General features: G+C 37.9%; 1 protein-coding gene across 5 annotated transcripts in view; it reads left to right on the forward strand.

The window, feature by feature from the left end:
* The window catches only part of lrp8 (low density lipoprotein receptor-related protein 8, apolipoprotein e receptor), a 438760-nt gene extending 422704 nt beyond the window's left edge, over positions 1-16056 (forward strand). Inside the window, exons 17-19 of one of the 5 annotated variants that reach the window (XM_061883665.1) lie at positions 466-534; positions 11933-12123; positions 14888-16056. In XM_061883665.1, coding sequence (XP_061739649.1) covers positions 466-534; positions 11933-12123; positions 14888-14926 — 299 coding nt within the window. In that variant the 3' untranslated portion in view covers positions 14927-16056. Of the gene's footprint in view, positions 1-465; positions 535-11932; positions 12766-14887 lie in introns of those variants that run through there. The other 4 variants (XM_061883666.1, XM_061883663.1, XM_061883662.1 and 1 more) reach the window with 4 other exon arrangements.
* The last annotated feature ends 1796 nt before the right edge of the window (positions 16057-17852 follow it).

The raw sequence follows: 17852 nt of genomic DNA on the forward strand, positions 1-17852 counted from the left end.
TGATCTAATCTTTTCTAACATTCCACCCTCCAAAATAATATCATAAACGACATCTAAGATGCATGTTACAGTCACATAACCTGATACTTAGATGGTATCAGGTTGATATCATTATCGGCCAACACTAAAGGCTCCAATATCCATATCGTATCAGAAGTGGAAAAGTCACATTAGGGCACCCCTATTACATATAGGGGTGGCCTAAGAGTTTTGCACATTACTATATTTGTGTGACTAAATTTAGGAGGAAAAAAAAATCATGCAATAAATGAAAGAAGTGATGCCATTTAGAATAAAATGATAACATCTGCCATCACTCGTGCAGTTTATTGCACATGTTTCCAAAATGATGCTTCCCCGCTGCAAAATGCTTTTTTTTTTTCCTCTAGCAAGGTCTTGGGGAATGTGTTTGAAAAGAACTTTGGGCTAAGTTGTGTTTCCTTCTCTCTTGCTCCTCCTTGTCAGCTGCGAGTGATCACTACCTCATAGGCAACAACATCACAGTCGCTGTCTTGGGGATAGTCATTCCTATCGGTGAGTTATCTTGACTTCTAACTGTGTTGTTTGATTTTTTTTTTTTTTGCTTGCCTGCTTTCCCTCCTGGCTTCTCCTTCTATGATTGTTGTGTGATAGTCACGTGTGTGTGTGTGTGTGTGTGTGCGTGTGTGTGTGTGTGTGTGTGTGTGTGTGCGTGTGTGTGTGTGTGTGTGTGTGTGTGTGTGTGTGTGTGTGTGTGTGTGTGTGTGTGTGTGTGTGTGTGTGTGTGTATGTGCATGAGAGTGACTGAAAAAGTCTTGATGAGTCCACCTGCCAGATTAATATGACTTAATTTGTAGTTTTAAAGACATAACATCGAGGGGTTGTATTAGGAAGATATTAATAAAACGCTGTGCTATTATTCTATATTACAGCCCCCAGGCCCATGGTAAGACTAAGCCATTATAGGACAGTAAGCATCAGTCTGGTGGCCTTTCTAATGTTCCTTTTATGTCATCATTAAAAGGTTTCCAGCATGTGGGCAATTCAGTTTATGCTTTCTCATCACATTTGACCGGCTCCAAACCCACTCTGAGCCTACAGTGTGTTCTCACAGCAATCCATCGTGTGTCATGACCCAGTTGTTGAACCCAGGTTGTCCATTTGCTGGAAATCAGATTTTGAAATGGATAAGGCTGCCAAAAGGCCAAACAAGAATTGATTATGGGGGGGAGGGGTGTTGTAGTTCTGCTTAGTTTAAGTTCTTACTTGAGCTCCAACAATGTCAGCTTAGTGCAGGGGTCACCAACGCGGTGCTTGCGGGCACCAGGTAGCCCGTAAGGACCAGATGAGTAGCCCGCTGGCCTGTTCTAAAAATAGCTCAAATAGCAGCACTTACCGGTGAGCTGCCTCTATTTTTTTAATTGTATTTATTTACCAGCAAGCTGGTCTGGCTTTGCTCGACATTTTTAAGTCTAAGAGGGACAAAACTCAAATAGAATTTGAAAATCCAAGAAAATATTTTAAAGACTTGATCTTCACTTGTTTAAATAAATGCATTTATTTTTTTACTTTGCTTCTTATAACTTTCAGAGAGACAATTTTAGAGAAAAAATACAACCTTAAAAATGGTTTTAGGATTTTTAAACACATATATCTTTTTACCTTTTAAATTCCTTCCTCTTATTTACTGACAATTTAAATCAATGTTCAAGTATTTTTTTTTATTGTAAAGAATAATAAATAAATTTTAATTAAATTCTTAATTTTAGCTTCTGTTTTTTCGATGAAGAATATTTTTGAAATATTACTTCAAACTTATTATGATTAAAATAAAATAAAAATATTCTGGCAAATCTAGAAAATCTGTAGAATCAAATTTAAATCTTATTTTAAAGTCTTTTGAATTTCTTTTGAATTTTTTGTTCTGGAAAATCTAGAAGAAATAATGATTTGTCTTTGTTAGAAATATTGTATAATTTGTTATATATTCTAACAGAGTGCAGATTGGATTTTAACCTATTTAAAACATGTCATCAAAATTCTAAAATCAATCTTGATCAGGAAAAATTACTAATGATGATCCATAAATTACTTTTTTAAATGTTTTCAAAAAGATTCAAATTAACTAGTTTTTCTCAATTTTTTTCGGTTGAATTTTGAATTTTAAAGAGTCGAAATTGAAGATAAACTGCACATAGATAAACTGTGGCACACACACTAGGTGTATTGACACGGCACTGACACTGTTTTGCTGTTTCATAATGGTCAGGTGCTGTATTAAGAAAGTCTTTACATTTGACTGACAAATAAAAGACCACAAGGACGTGTTTTAAATTTAGAAATAAAATAATAATAATATGACTCCTTTAATGCTTCCTATAATCCGGTGCGCCTTATGTATGAACAAAGATTGAAAATAGACAAGAGTGGGCCTTATTATCCGGTGCGCTCTATGGCCCGGAAAATACGGTATATCAAAAAGAAGGTTTGAAATATCTTGAGTTGCATGTTATTAAAGGCCTACTGAAATGAGATGTTCTTATTTAAACGGGGATAGCAGGTCCATTCTATGTGTCATACTTGATCATTTCGCGATATTGTCATATTTTTGCTGAAAAGATTTAGTAGAGAACATCGACAATAAAGTTTGCAACTTTTGGTCGCTAATAGAAAAGCCCTGCCTTTACCGTAAGTATGTGCGCGTGACGTCACGAGTTGCAGGGCTCCACACATATTCACATTGTTTATAATGGGAGCCACCAGCAGTAACAGCAACTCGGACCGAGAAAGCGACAATTTCCCCATAAGATTGAGCGAGGATGAAAGATTTGTGAATTAGGATATTGATAGTGAAGGAATAGAAACATTTTTTTAAAAAAGGCGACGGCAGTGTGAGCGTTTCAGATGTAATTAGAAATATTTACTAGGATAATTCTGGAAGATCCCTTATCTGCTTATTGTTTTAATAGTGTTTTAGTGAGATTTTAAAGATTGTAAAAGATTGTAAAGACATACATCGAGGTCGGATGGCTGCGGTGAACACCAAGTGTCTCAGAGAGGAGCTGAGGAGCCAAGCTGCTGCAGGATGACGAATAATCCAATAATTTCCCCGGTAAGATATATATCACAATTTCCCCATCCAAAAACATGCTGGTTGACGTAGAGAAAACATGTTCGCTTGACCGCTCCGCTTCACAACAAACAAAGAAACACCGGCTGTGTCTCGGTGCTAAAGACAGCTGCAATACACCGCTTTCCACCAACAGGATTGTTCTTTATAGTCTCCATTATTAAATGAACAAATTCCAAAAGATTCAGCAACACAGATGTCCAAAATACTGTGTAATTATGCGATTTAAGCAGACGACTTTTAGCCGCTAGTGGTGCAGCTGCTAATATTTCCTGACAGTCAGTGACGTCACGCGTACGCGTCATCATTCTGCGACGTTTTCAACAAGAAACTCGCGAGAAATTTAAAATTGCAATTTAGTAAACTAAAAAGGCCGTATTGGCATGTGTTGCAATGTTAATATTTCATCATTGATATATAAACTATCAGACTGCGTGGTCAGTAGTAGTGGGTTTCAGTAGGCCTTTAATCCGTCACATATTAGTTTCGTAAATGCAATTGCTGGAATAAGCGAACCTTTGCACAAGAGTCAAATGTTCACTTGTATATCTGAATGCCTAATCTAATGCCTTTTGTTACCACCATAAATGTTTACTTCATTTTGTGGAAAATGGGAGCAAAACTGTTATTTTTAAGTCCACATCCCAACGTGCAGCTGGCGTGCAAATACATTGGCGTTCCCGGCAATCATTCCACCTATGAGTCGTCGTACTTTCTCTATTCCACTCGCTGTGATAAATATGAAAGTCCAATTTCATGGAGTCAAAGTGAGAGGTCTGCTGGCCTTAAAGGATCAGCGTATGCCTGAAACATCTTTCATCTCCAATATTCAGTACAATGGCAGCTCTCAAACATTGTACTGCTATTTCTCCCTCCTCTCCACAATTGAGATATAAGCTCAGTTCATTACAACAACCCCCGAGATTATTAACCCCTCATGCTATTCATTGAGGCAATAAATCCCCTCATTCTGCGTTTTTGGCAGCTCTGAAGCACTAATTATTGTCACAGGTCTACAAGGGCCAGATTTCTGTACCCTACTTCTGCACTCCCATCCATTATCGAACCGCGCCCACCCACACTTCCTCAAGGGGAATCTGCCCGCCTACTATAATCACCACTTACAAAGTCTGCAGTTTCTTTCTCTCTAATTGGAGTAAAATGTTCCAAATGTGGCAAAAGCTGATGTGTTTTCTTTGTTTTTCTTAATCCAATGAACATACATTAGAGAGAGTATCAAAGATGATTATAGGTTTTCATCTTAGTCAGTCAGCAATTTCAATGGTGGATGGGAATGAATTTATGGACGGACACATTAGCTCATGTTAATCTTTTTATCCCTCCTTATTGACACATTTTGTATTATTCATGTCACTTGCCTTTATCTTCACACTACAGGTACCGCAGTGTATCCATAGTAATTAGGGGGGAAATGACTGGGCTCATCTCAAACACTCCAGAGAACCAGCACTCTGCTCTCAATCATCATCTGAAAAGCATCATCAAGTAGTCTTAAAGTATCAGTCAAATGGAAAAACCAGTAGCCTCTATTGTGAAGCTATTATCATAGATATCTGATTTAGACTTACAAAGATTGTGAGTAGGTAGATAAACAAAATAGTATCAATCACACAGAGATTCTCAAACCATTTTGAGAGATAATGAGCAAGCCAGACACGTGATTGTGTGACGTAGAGGTAGGAACCACAGATCCTTCCCCATCAACAACAATGTAAATCATGCAGACTTTGTGAGCGCCAACCATGATTACTCTGGGAAAAAATATGATCAAGACCCTTATTTTTTTAGTTTGAATATAAGTAGGTTGACCTTCCCCTTTTTTAAAGCTGTGTGCCTAACAGATCCAGCTTTAGTGAAACACAAAGTGCCAAACATTAAATACAAACTACGAACATGATAAAATGATCACATACTGTACAATGACGACTAAAACAATGTCCATATCATCCCGTTTAGATGAAGATTTAGTCATGATGCACACAAAGGATTAACAAGGAAAAGTTGCCGCCTGCAAACACTGTCTTCAGTTGTATGTTTGTTTCCATCTTCGGGTATGAATTGAATGTCACAGATAAACGACTTCTGGATTCAAGGCTAAATCCTCCTAATTTCCAGATGGGAGCCATGATTTATAATCCATCGATCAGCATAAACTGTAGTTAGCTCTCAGTAGTGATGGGTTCGGCAAAACCGATGCATCGGCGCATGTGTCGAGTTCATTGAGCAAAAAACCCTGTGTCGGTGCGCGTATCGCTTTTAGAAAGTCACGTGATCGATCATGAGCTGTTTAGGTCATGTGACCGATATGCGAAATGTGCCGAACTGACGCCTGCGCGCCAAACTGTGTTTATAAGGAAGCGCATCTGTCGACGAGATGCTGCTGCCAACAAAATCGCCGCACTTCTGTCGTTGGTCATTTGCATCTCTAGTTTAATGGATACATCCATCCACCCATCCATTTTCTACCGCTTGTCCCTTTCCAATGAAACACAAACGTATAAAGTCAACTTGTTTTTCCACTCTACTTGTATTTTAACATTAAAGATGGGTACCAAATTTGGTACTTGTAAAAGTACTGACTGACGTCCATCGGTACTACTGAGTTCCAATTCCCGTAAAATCAAACGGTGCCATATTTCAATACCTTTTTTGCACGTCACGTCATGTCCAGTTTTCAAACTTGGCACTAGCTCCAGCACTTGGCTAGGATACAAGCAGTCAAGCACTGGGTCGGACTGCCTGTACGTAATGTTGCAAATACAAAGGTAATTAAAAAGTACGGCCAGGTTACACTTTTAAAAATGTACTAGTTTGATGCTAATTCACTTTGGATTCGCCACAGACATGCGAAAGATAAACATTAGCGATTTTACACGGCGATTTCAACACCTCCAAATTTGGTAATCAATACTACAACCTCGGTGCAAGTTACAATCAAACAGCTGTTGTGTAATAAATACAGTACTTAACAGTATAAACACTTTATGGCAAAGACTACTTCCTGGTTAAGGCAACACACTGTAACATTTACACTATAGGCATCTAACATCTTGGAATTGCAACTTCATGCTAAGAATAATATAAAATACTTATTATTGAGACTTAACAGTGTAAGACGACAAACTATAACACCTGGAGTGTTCACGTTGAATAAATAAAAACATCTCAGTTAAGATTTATTAATACAAACCCCGTTTCCATATGAGTTAGGAAATTGTGTTAGATGTAAATATAAACGGAATACAATGATTTGCAAATCATTTTCAACCCATATTCAATTGAATATGCTACAAAGACAACATATTTGATGTTCAAACTGATACACATTGTTAATGAGTTTGAACATCAAATTTCTTGTCTTTGTAGTGCATTCAATTGAGTATGGGTTGAAAAGGATTTGCAAATCATTGTATTATGTTTATATTTACATCTAACACAATTTCCCAACTCATATGGAAACGGGGCTTGTACATTTGAACACACACAAGTACTGCTATGGATTCCCAGATGCTGGGAAATGGTAACGCGTTGATTTAAATGTGAAAGGTACCAATCTCTAATTAAGATAGTCTTTGATTCGAGCAGAGGCTAGTCTAAAATGAGAAACCACATCCTAAACACAGACTTTACGCTTTTATTGTGAAAAAATGTTTAATTTGGGATTGCAATGATTAATTACAGCAGGAGTCACCAACCTTTTTGAAACCAAGAGCTACTTCTTGGGTACTGACTAATGCGAAGGGCTACCAGTTTGATACACACTTAAATAAATTGCCAGAAATAGCCAATTTGCTCAATTTAACTTTAATAAATCTATATATATATTTTTTAAAAAATGGGGATTTCTGTCTGTCATTCCGTCATACATTGTTCTCCTTTGACAGAAGGTTATTTGTAGAGAATAAATGATGAAAAAAACACTTAATTGAACGGTTTAAAAGAGGAGAAAACAGGAAAAAAATGAAAATTAAATTTTGAAACATAGTTTTTATTCAATTCCGACTCTTTAAAATTCAAATTTCAACCGAAAAAAATGAAGAGAAAAACTAGCTAATTCAAATCTTTTTGAAAAAATTAAAAAAATAATTTATGGAACATCCTTAGTCATTTTTCCTGATTAAAATTAATATTAGAATTTTGATGACATGTTTTAAATAGGTTAAGATCCAATCTGCACTTTGTTGTAATATATAACAAATTGGACCAAGCTATATTTCTAACAAAGACAAATCATTATTTCTTGTAGATTTTTCAGAACAAAATTTTTAAAAGAAATTCAATATACTTTGAAATAATATTTAAATTTTATTCTACAGATTTTCTAGATATGATTTTAATCATAATAAGTTGGAATAAATATTTCACAAATATTCTTCATCGAAAAAACAGAAGCTAAAATGAAGAATTAAATTAAAATGTATTTATCATTCTTTACAAAAAAAAAAATACTTGAACATTGATTTAAGTTGTCAGGAAAGAAGAGGAAGGAATTTAAAAGGTAAAAAGGTATATGTGTTTAAAAATCCTAAAATAATTTTCAAGGTTGTATTTTTTCTCTAAAAGTGTCTTTCTGAAAGTTATAAGAAGCAAAGTAAAAACATAAATGAATTTATTTATTTAAACAAGTGAAGACCAAGTCTTTAAAATATTTTCTTGGATTTTCAAATTCTATTTGAGTTTTGTCTCTCTTAGAATTAAATATGTTGAGCAAAGCGAGAACAGCTTGCTAGTAAATAAATAAAATTAAAAAAATAGAGGCACCTCACTGGTAAGTGCTGCTATTTGAGCTATTTTTAGAACAGGCCAGCTCATCTGGTCCGTACGGGCTACCTGGTGCCTGCGGGCACCGCGTTGGTGACCCCTGAATTACAGAATGATGAACTATGTTCTTCCATCCCATGCATGTGGTGTGAATGTGTCTTTAAGTTCAATTGCATTATATTTTATACATCAGTTCCTCCAGAATTTTGCAGAATTGGTTTTGTTTTGTGACTGCGGCGGCCGACATTACAGTATTGAATTGAATTGAATTCAATTATATTTATATAGCGCTTTTTCTCTAGAGACTCAAAGCTTTACATAGTGAAACCCAATATATAAGTTACAATTAAACCAGTGTGGGTGGCACTGAGAGCGGGTGGGTAAAGTGTCTTGCCCAAGGACACAACGGCAGTGACTAGGATGGCGGAAGCAGGGATCGAACCTGCAACCCTCAAGTTGCTGGAACGACCGCTCTACCAACCAAGCTATACTGTCCCACCAGTGAAATACCTGTTTTGCGCAAGTTTGGGATTTTTACCAATTTGTTAGGACAAATATGTTGGGGGTGGAGTTAAAATATTAAACCAACAAACACAACATGTTGATCAATTTTACACATACTCACAAATAATCCCAGTGCACAGTTTTGATTGATTGATTGATTGATTGATTGATTGATTGATTGATTGATTGATTGAGACTTTTATTAGGAGATTGCACAGTACAGTACATATTCCGTACAATTGACCACTAAATGTTAACACCCCAATAAGTTTTTCAACTTGTTTAAGTCAGGGTCCACGTTAATCAATTCATGTTAGAGAAGCATGCGTCCTCACACAAGCAGAAAAACAAGAATGACTCATTTCAGTAACATTTTCCGCATTTACAAATTACTTTTAAGCCACGGTACATGCTATGGATCTCGATGTGGACAATTTCAGTCATTGTTCACCTCTCGTGTGACTCTGGGCATGTTGTGTGGTTGAAAAGTAGCAGTCAAGCAATAACTCTGCTTGTGTTTACACAATGTTGGACACGCTGCAAAACAATCCATGCAAACATCTTGCGCAAGCTTTAGCTGTAACATTTGTTGACAAATGGGATGACTGTAACATTCTCTTTTAAGTTTCCCAAGTGAAGGTGCCTTCTAGGGTACCATAATATGAATTGTGTTTATTTTCTGAAGTACAGCAGTACCTCAACTTGCGAGCTTGATTCTGAGTTCTTAACTCCAAATTAGTGTTTGCCATTGAAAATAATTCAAATCAATTTCATTGGTGTTAGGCCCTATTAAAATGGCACAACTTTAATTAAACTTAATTTATTTGTTTTATTTTATTTCTATTTATAAAAATAAAAAAAGGAACTTTTTAGATGAGAAACATTGTATAAAACAAAAAAACATGTAATAGAATATACGACAACAACTCCAGTAGTTTTATCAAGTAATATGATAATAATGTTCAATACTAACGTCAAAGAATGGACTTCTTCATTATATCCTTCCAGCTGCTTATCCGTCAAACCATCAGCAGCTTTTCCCTATTTTTATGGATAAATGTCTGTCGTTTAGGCTTCACGGTGGAAGAGGGGTTAGTGCGTCTGCCTCACAATACGAAGGTCCTGCAGTCCTGGGTTCAATCCCAGGCTCGGGATCTTTCTGTGTGGAGTTTGCATGTTCTCCCCGTGAATGCGTGGGTTCCCTCCGGGTACTCCGGCTTCCTCCCACCTCCAAAGACATGCACCTGGGGATAGGTTGATTGGCAACACTAAATTGGTCCTAGTGTGTGAATGTGAGTGTGAATGTTGTCTGTCTATCTGTGTTGGCCCTGCGATGAGTTGGCGACTTTTCCAGGGTGTACGCCGCCTTCCGCCCGATTGTAGCTGAGATAGGCGCCAGCGCCCCCCCGCGACCCCAAGAAGGGAATAAGCGGTAGGAAATGAATGGATGGAAGGATGTCTGCCGTTTAGATCTTATTTTAGCTGGGGTAAGACTCAGTCTGCTTAAGTAAAGTGGATACTAGCAGTGCTGAAATTCCTTTGCCAAGTCTGCTGCACCCGCATATTTTTAATGATTTATTTCTTTAATTTAAGGAATATCATCCACTTCATCTTCTCAGAACTGTTCTTCACTCACTTCTTCCTCCCAATGGTTGTAAAACAAAGTTATATCGATCTCTAGCTAAGCTGACCAATGGCGGGATGCCAGTAAATCAAATGTTTGTTTGCAACTTCAAGCACAACAATTAGTCGAGAGACCCTTCTTATTTCAAAACACTCTTAAGTTGGGGCACTCTTAAATTGAGGTACCACTGTATTGTGAAAATGTGGTGTGTGGTGCTGTTGAAGATGGCTGGAGCAATCAACTCAACATACAACATACCAATGTAAGTAAAAATGCGTCAAAACGATGACACAAACTGTCAATGTCGAATTTGCGGTAGATTTGCAGGTATTGGATAAAAAGATCAGGATGCACAAATGTGCAGGGTTTAGCTACATTTCTGCAACATCGCAAATTCCTGGAGGGACTGAATAATAATGATGGAATGAATGTGCATTGATATTTCTGTGTTTGTGAGTTAATATGTAGCCTGAGGGTGAATGCATATGTGCATACATTGTTGTATCTTATGAGGGCTTGTTGTTTTCTTTCTTTCAAGGTAGAGATTCACTTTTTCAGCCTGCAGGTCCTTTTGCAAATAGTAAAGTGATGGTATTTGATTGATTGATATTTTGATTGATTGATATTTCATCAAGACTAACCTAACTAGTCAATAGTAGTTAACTAGTATATTAATTGGATATTTAAGATGCTGAACAATATCTGTAGATATTAGAAATTGTGAAGTAGTAGTATGAAGCTTTGTGTTACCTTTCGCTTCCAAACAAGCTTTTTTTAATTAAAGTGCACTGCAAAAACTGAAATCTAAGTAAGATTAAATATCTCAAATAAGGGTGATATTTGCTTACTTTCTTTCTGATAAGCTAGTTCTTCTCACTAAGCAGATTTTATGTTAGAGTGTTTTATTTGTTTAATGGGATTTGGTCCTAAATGATCTCAGTAAGATATTACAGCTTGTTGCTGAGATTTTATGACCTATATTGAGTAAAAGATGCTTGAAACTAGAATATCAACTGTTGCAAAGCTGTGTCATTAACACTCACAATTATAAAACGACTTTTTAAAGTAATAATTTCTTATTTCAAGCATTAAAAAAAAAATTAATGACTTTGACACAATTGTGTCTCATAATTAAAACAGATGACAACCAAATGTTTTATTTTCAATGAAACAATAGAAAATACGCACTCATATTATTAGTGAGAATATACTTATTTTAAGGTGTTTTTGGGTTCATTGAGGTTAGCTAATTTGACTTGTTTTGGAAAGTCTTGACAAGCCAAATTGTATTGTTCTATTGGCAGATAATTTTGCTTAATTCAAATAAAATACCCCTCATATTTGTATTTTTTATTCTTGTTTTTGAACACTGACTTTTTGCAATGTGCATTGACTTTTCAGGGAAAGTGATCTCAAATTTAATTACGTACAGCAGTGAATGGATTCATATGGCTCCATTCCTGGGTGCATCTTCCAAGAGAGAAATGGGGGTGTTAATTTGTTTGCATTGCAGTCTGCTGGAAATAATAGAAATTGCCACTCTAAATAGCAACTCGTTAATCTCGTTATATGCAAATATAATGACAAAAAAGTTCATTCTATTCTATTCTATTCAACTGACACCCTGGTCAAAGTTGGAATTGCCACAAAACACATTTTAAAATATTAAACACTCTACTGCAATCTGGCGGCCAAAGTGGATAAGGCACCCCCATTATTTGTCACGTTTTATGTGTCAAGTAAATATGAATCCTGCTTCCTGCTGTATTTCACAGAGAAGAAAGAAAGCAATGAGCCCTCAAAAGTTGTGTGTGTGTGACGTTTGAGTGCTTAAAGTGCCGCTCTGTGTTCCCTGGGCTGTTTTAACGCTCCCGCCGTGTGTTTGTTGTGGTGTGTGTGTTAAACACATGCAGTCCCTATCCTTGCCACAGTGGTCATCGGGTTACTCTGCACCGGCGCCTACCTGGTCTGGCGAAACTGGCGGCGCAAGAACACGAAGAGCATGAACTTCGACAACCCCGTCTACCGCAAGACCACGGAGGACGACGACGACGAGATCCACATCGGCCGACACAGCGAGTCCGTCGGTCACGTCTACCCAGCAGTGAGTGGCAGCCACAGTCAGCCGTTCATAGCGCTCCCTCTAGGGGGCGGCATCAGCGACAGCAACTCTCATTGGTACTCGGGGGCGCCGATGTTATCCAGTGGCAAATGAGAGCAAGGACACTCCCAGGTTGCAGTAATAACTGAAAATTTACATAGGAAAGCCCTATACCATGCTACCATGATCATATAATACACACAAATCAGTGACATGTTTTTTGACATCATACTTCCATTCCCTTGTTTGTCTATGTTTTTACTTTTTTTTTTTCAATTGTCAGGGCCTATCTTATGGGGACAAAAAGACTGACACACATCACTTATTCATTAAGACCCATTGATTCCGCAGTGCTATTTACAAAACCCGTTTCCATATGATTTGGGAAATTGTGTTAGATGTAAATATAAACGGAAAACAATGATTTGCAAATCCTTTTCAACCCATATTGAATTGAATAAATTACAAAGACAAGATATTTGATGTTCAAGGTCATAAACTATATATTTTTTTGCAAATAATAATCAACTTTGAATTTCATGGCTGCAACACGTGCCAAAGTAGTTGGGAAAGGGCATGTTCACCACTGTGTTACATCACCTTTTCTTTTAACAACACTCAATAAACGTTTAAGAACTGAGGAAACTAATTGTTGAAGCTTTGAAAGTGGAATTCTTTCCCATTCTTGTTTTATGTAGAGCTTCGTCGTTCAACAGTCTCTGCTGGCGTATTTTACGCTTCATAATGCGCCACATATTTTTGATGGGAGACAGGTCTGGAAAGCAGGCGAGCCAGGAAAGTACCCTCACTCTTTTTTTACGAAGCCACGCTGTTGTAATACGTGCTGAATGTGGCTTGGCATTGTCTTGCTGAAATAAGCAGGGGCGTCCATTAAAAAGTTGTCGCTTGGATGGCAGCATATGTGGTTCCAAAACCTGTATGTAACTTTCAGCATTAATGGTGCCTTCACAGATGTGTAAGTTACCCATGCCTTGGGCACTATTGCACCCCCATACCATCACTGATGCTGGCTTTTGAACTTTGCGTCGATAACAGTCTGGATGGTTTGCTTCCCCTTTGGTCCGGATGACAGGATGTTGAATATTTCCAGAAACAATTTGAAATGTGGACTCGTCAGATCACAGAACACTTTTCCACTTTGCATCAGTCCATCTTAGATGATCTCGGGCCCAGAGAAGCCGGCGGTGTTTCTGGATGTTGTTGATAAATGGCTTTCGCTTTGCATAGTAGAGCTTTAACTTGCACTTACAGATGTAGCGACAAACTGTATTTAGTGACAGTGGTTTTCTGAAGTGTTCCTGAGCCCATGTGGTGATATTCTTTAGAGATTGGTGTCGGTTTTTGATACAGTGCAGTCTGAGGGATCGAACGTCACGGTCATTCAATGTTGGTTTCCGGCCATGCCGCTTACGTGGAGGGATTTCTCCAGATTCTCTGGACCTTTTGATGATATTATGGAGCGTAGATGTTGAAATCCCTAAATTTCTTGCAATTGCACTTTGAGAAACATTGTTCTTAAACTGTTTGACTATTTGCTCACGCAGTTGTGGACAAAGGGGTGTACCTCGCCCCATCCTTTCTTGTGAAAGACTGAGCATTTTTTTGGGAAGCTGTTTTTATACCCAATCATGTCACCCACCTGTTCCCAATTAGCCTTCACACCTGTGGGATGTTCCAAATAAGTTTTTGATGAGCATTCCTCATCTTTATCAGTATTTATCGCCACCTTTCCCAACTTCTTTGTTACGTGTTGATGGCATCAAATTCTAAAGTTAATGATTATTTGCAACAACAAAAAATGTTTATCAGTTTCAACATCAAATATGTTGTCTTTGTAGCATATTCAACTGAATATGGGTTGAAAATGATTGGCAAATCATTGTATTCCGTTTATATTTACATCTAACACAATTTCCCAACTCATATGGAAAGGGTGTTTGTAATATTGATTCATTGGTCAGACTATTATTGGGAAAGTCACCAAAGAAAAAAAACAGACAGCACAATGTTCCACTTTCTAGAACCTGCATGTGTGTGAAACTTTTTGTCACACTGCCACAAAAAGGGAGCATGAATCAGAACCTAACTATCATATTTTTGGGGCGCATATGTTGAAAAACTCCAGTTTTTTTGGAAGCCATATACTGCCCCCATGACCCTATTGGTGCTGGGTGCACCCTAAAAGGAAGCACAATCAGTGGAAACACAAGTCTCTGTAAGGACAATTATTTTGTATCATTTGTGTAGTCAGTGTAGCACAGCGTGTAGGGAAGGGTAGCCACAAAGAATATTGGGTGGTGGGGGAAGGGGTCTTGTGTTTTGATCAGTTGGCATGGTAACCCAGATTTCTTTGTGCTGCTCCGGCAAGGAAGGCGGAGAATGCGTTGCGAAACACATTGGTGTGATGAGAGGCTGGAAAAACACTGTGGAGTTGCAGGTGCACGCACAGATGAGCCATTTTTAAACGGACTTAAAAATGGCTGCTGGCAAGAAGGTGGCAGAGAGGTGTTTTTTTTTTTTTTGTTTGTTTTTTTTACCAACCTTGTGGCACTATGTGGCATGTCAAAGAGGCAGAGAGAGATCAGGCTAACTTTATGTTTTGCAGCCAAAGGCAAGCATGAAGCATTCCTCAAATAAAAAAGAGCCAGAAATAGGACAAAGACGAGAAAGGTCAAATGAGGGGGAGGTAAACGTTATTTCTTTTTTATTTTTGCATTTGTAACATTTTTGTATCTGCTGTTTTCAGCGTGTGGCACTCAGTCTGGAGGATGATGGTTATCCCTGAAGAAGGGGTTCATCCTCACCTTGACCCCTCCTCCTACCCATCCGCACCTCCACAATGAGGCCTGGCTCAGCGCAGAGGAGACACTATTGCCTCCTAAGGAGCAGGGATGACACGTACAAGCCGTATATCTTACTTCTCACGCTGTAGTAACATTTGCTACCACCAGTAGGCGCTACTACTTCCTCTAATCCTAGTGTAGTAGTCTGTGCTCCGCCCCTTCTTCTCTCTTGCTCTCAGTCATCGCACATTTGTCAAACTAACATCAGTATCAGAGTGAGTCATCTTCGATTATTTATAGAGATGTCCGATAATATCGGGATGCCCATAATATCGGCCGATAAATGCTTTAAAATGTAATATCGGAAATTATCGGTATCGGTTTCAAAAAGTAACATTTATGACTTTTTAAAACGCCGCTGTATGGAGTGGTACACGGACGTAGGGAGAAGTACAGAGCGCCAAAAAACCTTTAAGGCACTGCCTTTGCGTGCCGGCCCAATCGCATAATATCTACGGCTTTTCACACACACAAGTGAATGCAGGCATACTTGGTCAACAGCCATACAGGTCACACTGAGAGTGGCCGTATAAAGAACTTTAACACTGTTACAAATATGCGCCACACTGTGAACCCACACCAAACAAGAATGACAAACCCATTTCGGGAGAACATCCGCACCGTAACACAACATGAACACAACAGAAGAAATACCCAGAATCCCTTGCAGCACTAACTCTTCCGGGACGCTACAATATACAACCACCCTACCCCCCTACCCCGCCCACCTCCACCTCCTCACACTCTCTCTGGGAGAGCATGTCCGAAATTGTAAGCTGCTGTTTTAAGGCATGTTAAAAACTAATGCACTTTGTGACTTCAATAATAAATATGGCAGTGCCATCTTGGCATTTTTTTCCATAACTTGAGTTGATTTATTTTGGTAAACCTTGTTACATTGTTTAATGCATCCAACGGGGCATCACAACAAAATTAGGCAAAATAATGTGTTAATTCCAAGACTGTATATATCGGTATCGGTTGATATCGGAATCGGTAATCAAGAGTTGGACAATATCGGATATCAGCAAAAAAGCCATTATCTCTAATTATTTTAATTCCTCATATATATATATATATATATATATATATATATATATATATATATATATATATATATATATATATATATATATAAATTTTAAGCAAATTAGAACCAATGTAAAAATGAGGGTTACAGCCTGAACAATTGTCCATATTTTGTCATATCAAACAAACCAAGAGGGTGATGGATCAACTTTCTATTTATTAACAACGCCAAAACAACAACAAGCTCCTCATTTGCAGCTGCCCTGCCGAAACGCACACACACTGTCACTAGCCTTATTGGAAATACCAAAACTCCTTAACTTTAGCAGTCAAATCACTACAATTATAAGGGAGGAAGATTAAAATCCACTTAACCTTGTCAGTAAATAGTTGTGTTATGCAGCAGAAGGTCGGGGGAGATTGGAGGAGGCAGTTTCAACAACGCTGTGGATACCTCCTGATTGTATTAAACCACACATCACTTGACTATTGCTTTCTTTGGACTCATATCGGGCTATTAAAACTAAAAACATGCAGTAAAAAGGCTAAAACAAATGATGTAAAAAGCACACAAGTAGCACAGCAGCAATATGCTGACTGAATGAGCATCCGAGATCGATAAGCCCGTCCACAGTGAGTGTGCTGCCGGGCACAAAATGGTGTGCTGCAAGATGCACAATGGGTGGATGAACAGTTCGTACACTAAGACAATGTTCGTACCACAAAGTGTATTTTATATGCTCGGTGGTTTGTCAATCAAAAAGTTTTACAATGAGGGGTTCGCAAATCGTTTGTTTGCTCGTGAAAATATGCAACCAACATATCCTCTTGCATACACTTTAGACTGGTTTCTACTGGGGTCAAATGCCATTTTTTGTCGGAGGTTTATGATTATGTTCATCACATCTGGCATGAAGACACCATGCGATGTTCTAGGGGCCACAGCCACATGATCAGAAAGGCTCTGACCATGTTCATGTCAATTTACATCAGCACTGTTGAATGTTGATTTTTATTACCAGTGACATTTGGAGGCTTTGAGAGTTCAATTTTCACAAATAGTAACATTACTGCATTTTTCCGGGCTGTAGAGCACACTTGCATTTAAGCTGCATCCCCCACATTTTAGAAGAAATAAATGTATTTGTGTATATTAAATATATCGGACCATAAGCCGCAGGAATATACCAGTACGAATAATATTTGTAAATTATTATTTATATACCTTAATTGTTTCAAAATGGTGTACGTCACACGGCAGTAAAACGGCTGATCAAACAAAACAGAAGTCATCGTCATGGACCCACTAGCTGCAGAAGCTAGCTCTACAATCAGCTATACAGACTCAATAACTCCACGATGAAGTTTTGGCAAATTAACGAAACTAAAACAATACAAAAAGAATGCCATTGTAAATTAATAATCCTAACACAGATACTTGTAAAATATGTTAGCATATTCGCTAATGTTAGCTTAATTTGGGCGTAAAAAATATGCATTAAAACACTCTGACAGATTTCACATGGTTTAGTAAGTACGAGTTGTTTTAGTTGCATTGTAAAACTTACAAATGTTGCTTGGAGTGATGAATGAAGCAGCCATACAATCACTTCCGGTTCAAGGAGCGAAACAGGAAGTACATTTTCAACTTGCAGCACCTGCAGTGAGCGAATTCGTTTAAAATATGGCCTCGTAGCACAAACAATAACACACCATTTCTGTGTCTCTGTCAGTGTAATATGAAATTATTGTTGGCTACAAAACATCATGGCCGTTAGTGAAGAAAAATCCATAAATTAGCCGCAGTGTTTTATTAGCTGCATGGTTCAAAGTGGGGGG

Source organism: Nerophis ophidion, linkage group LG22 (assembly GCF_033978795.1).
Source record: "Nerophis ophidion isolate RoL-2023_Sa linkage group LG22, RoL_Noph_v1.0, whole genome shotgun sequence".
Taxonomy (NCBI): Eukaryota; Metazoa; Chordata; class Actinopteri; order Syngnathiformes; family Syngnathidae; genus Nerophis; species Nerophis ophidion.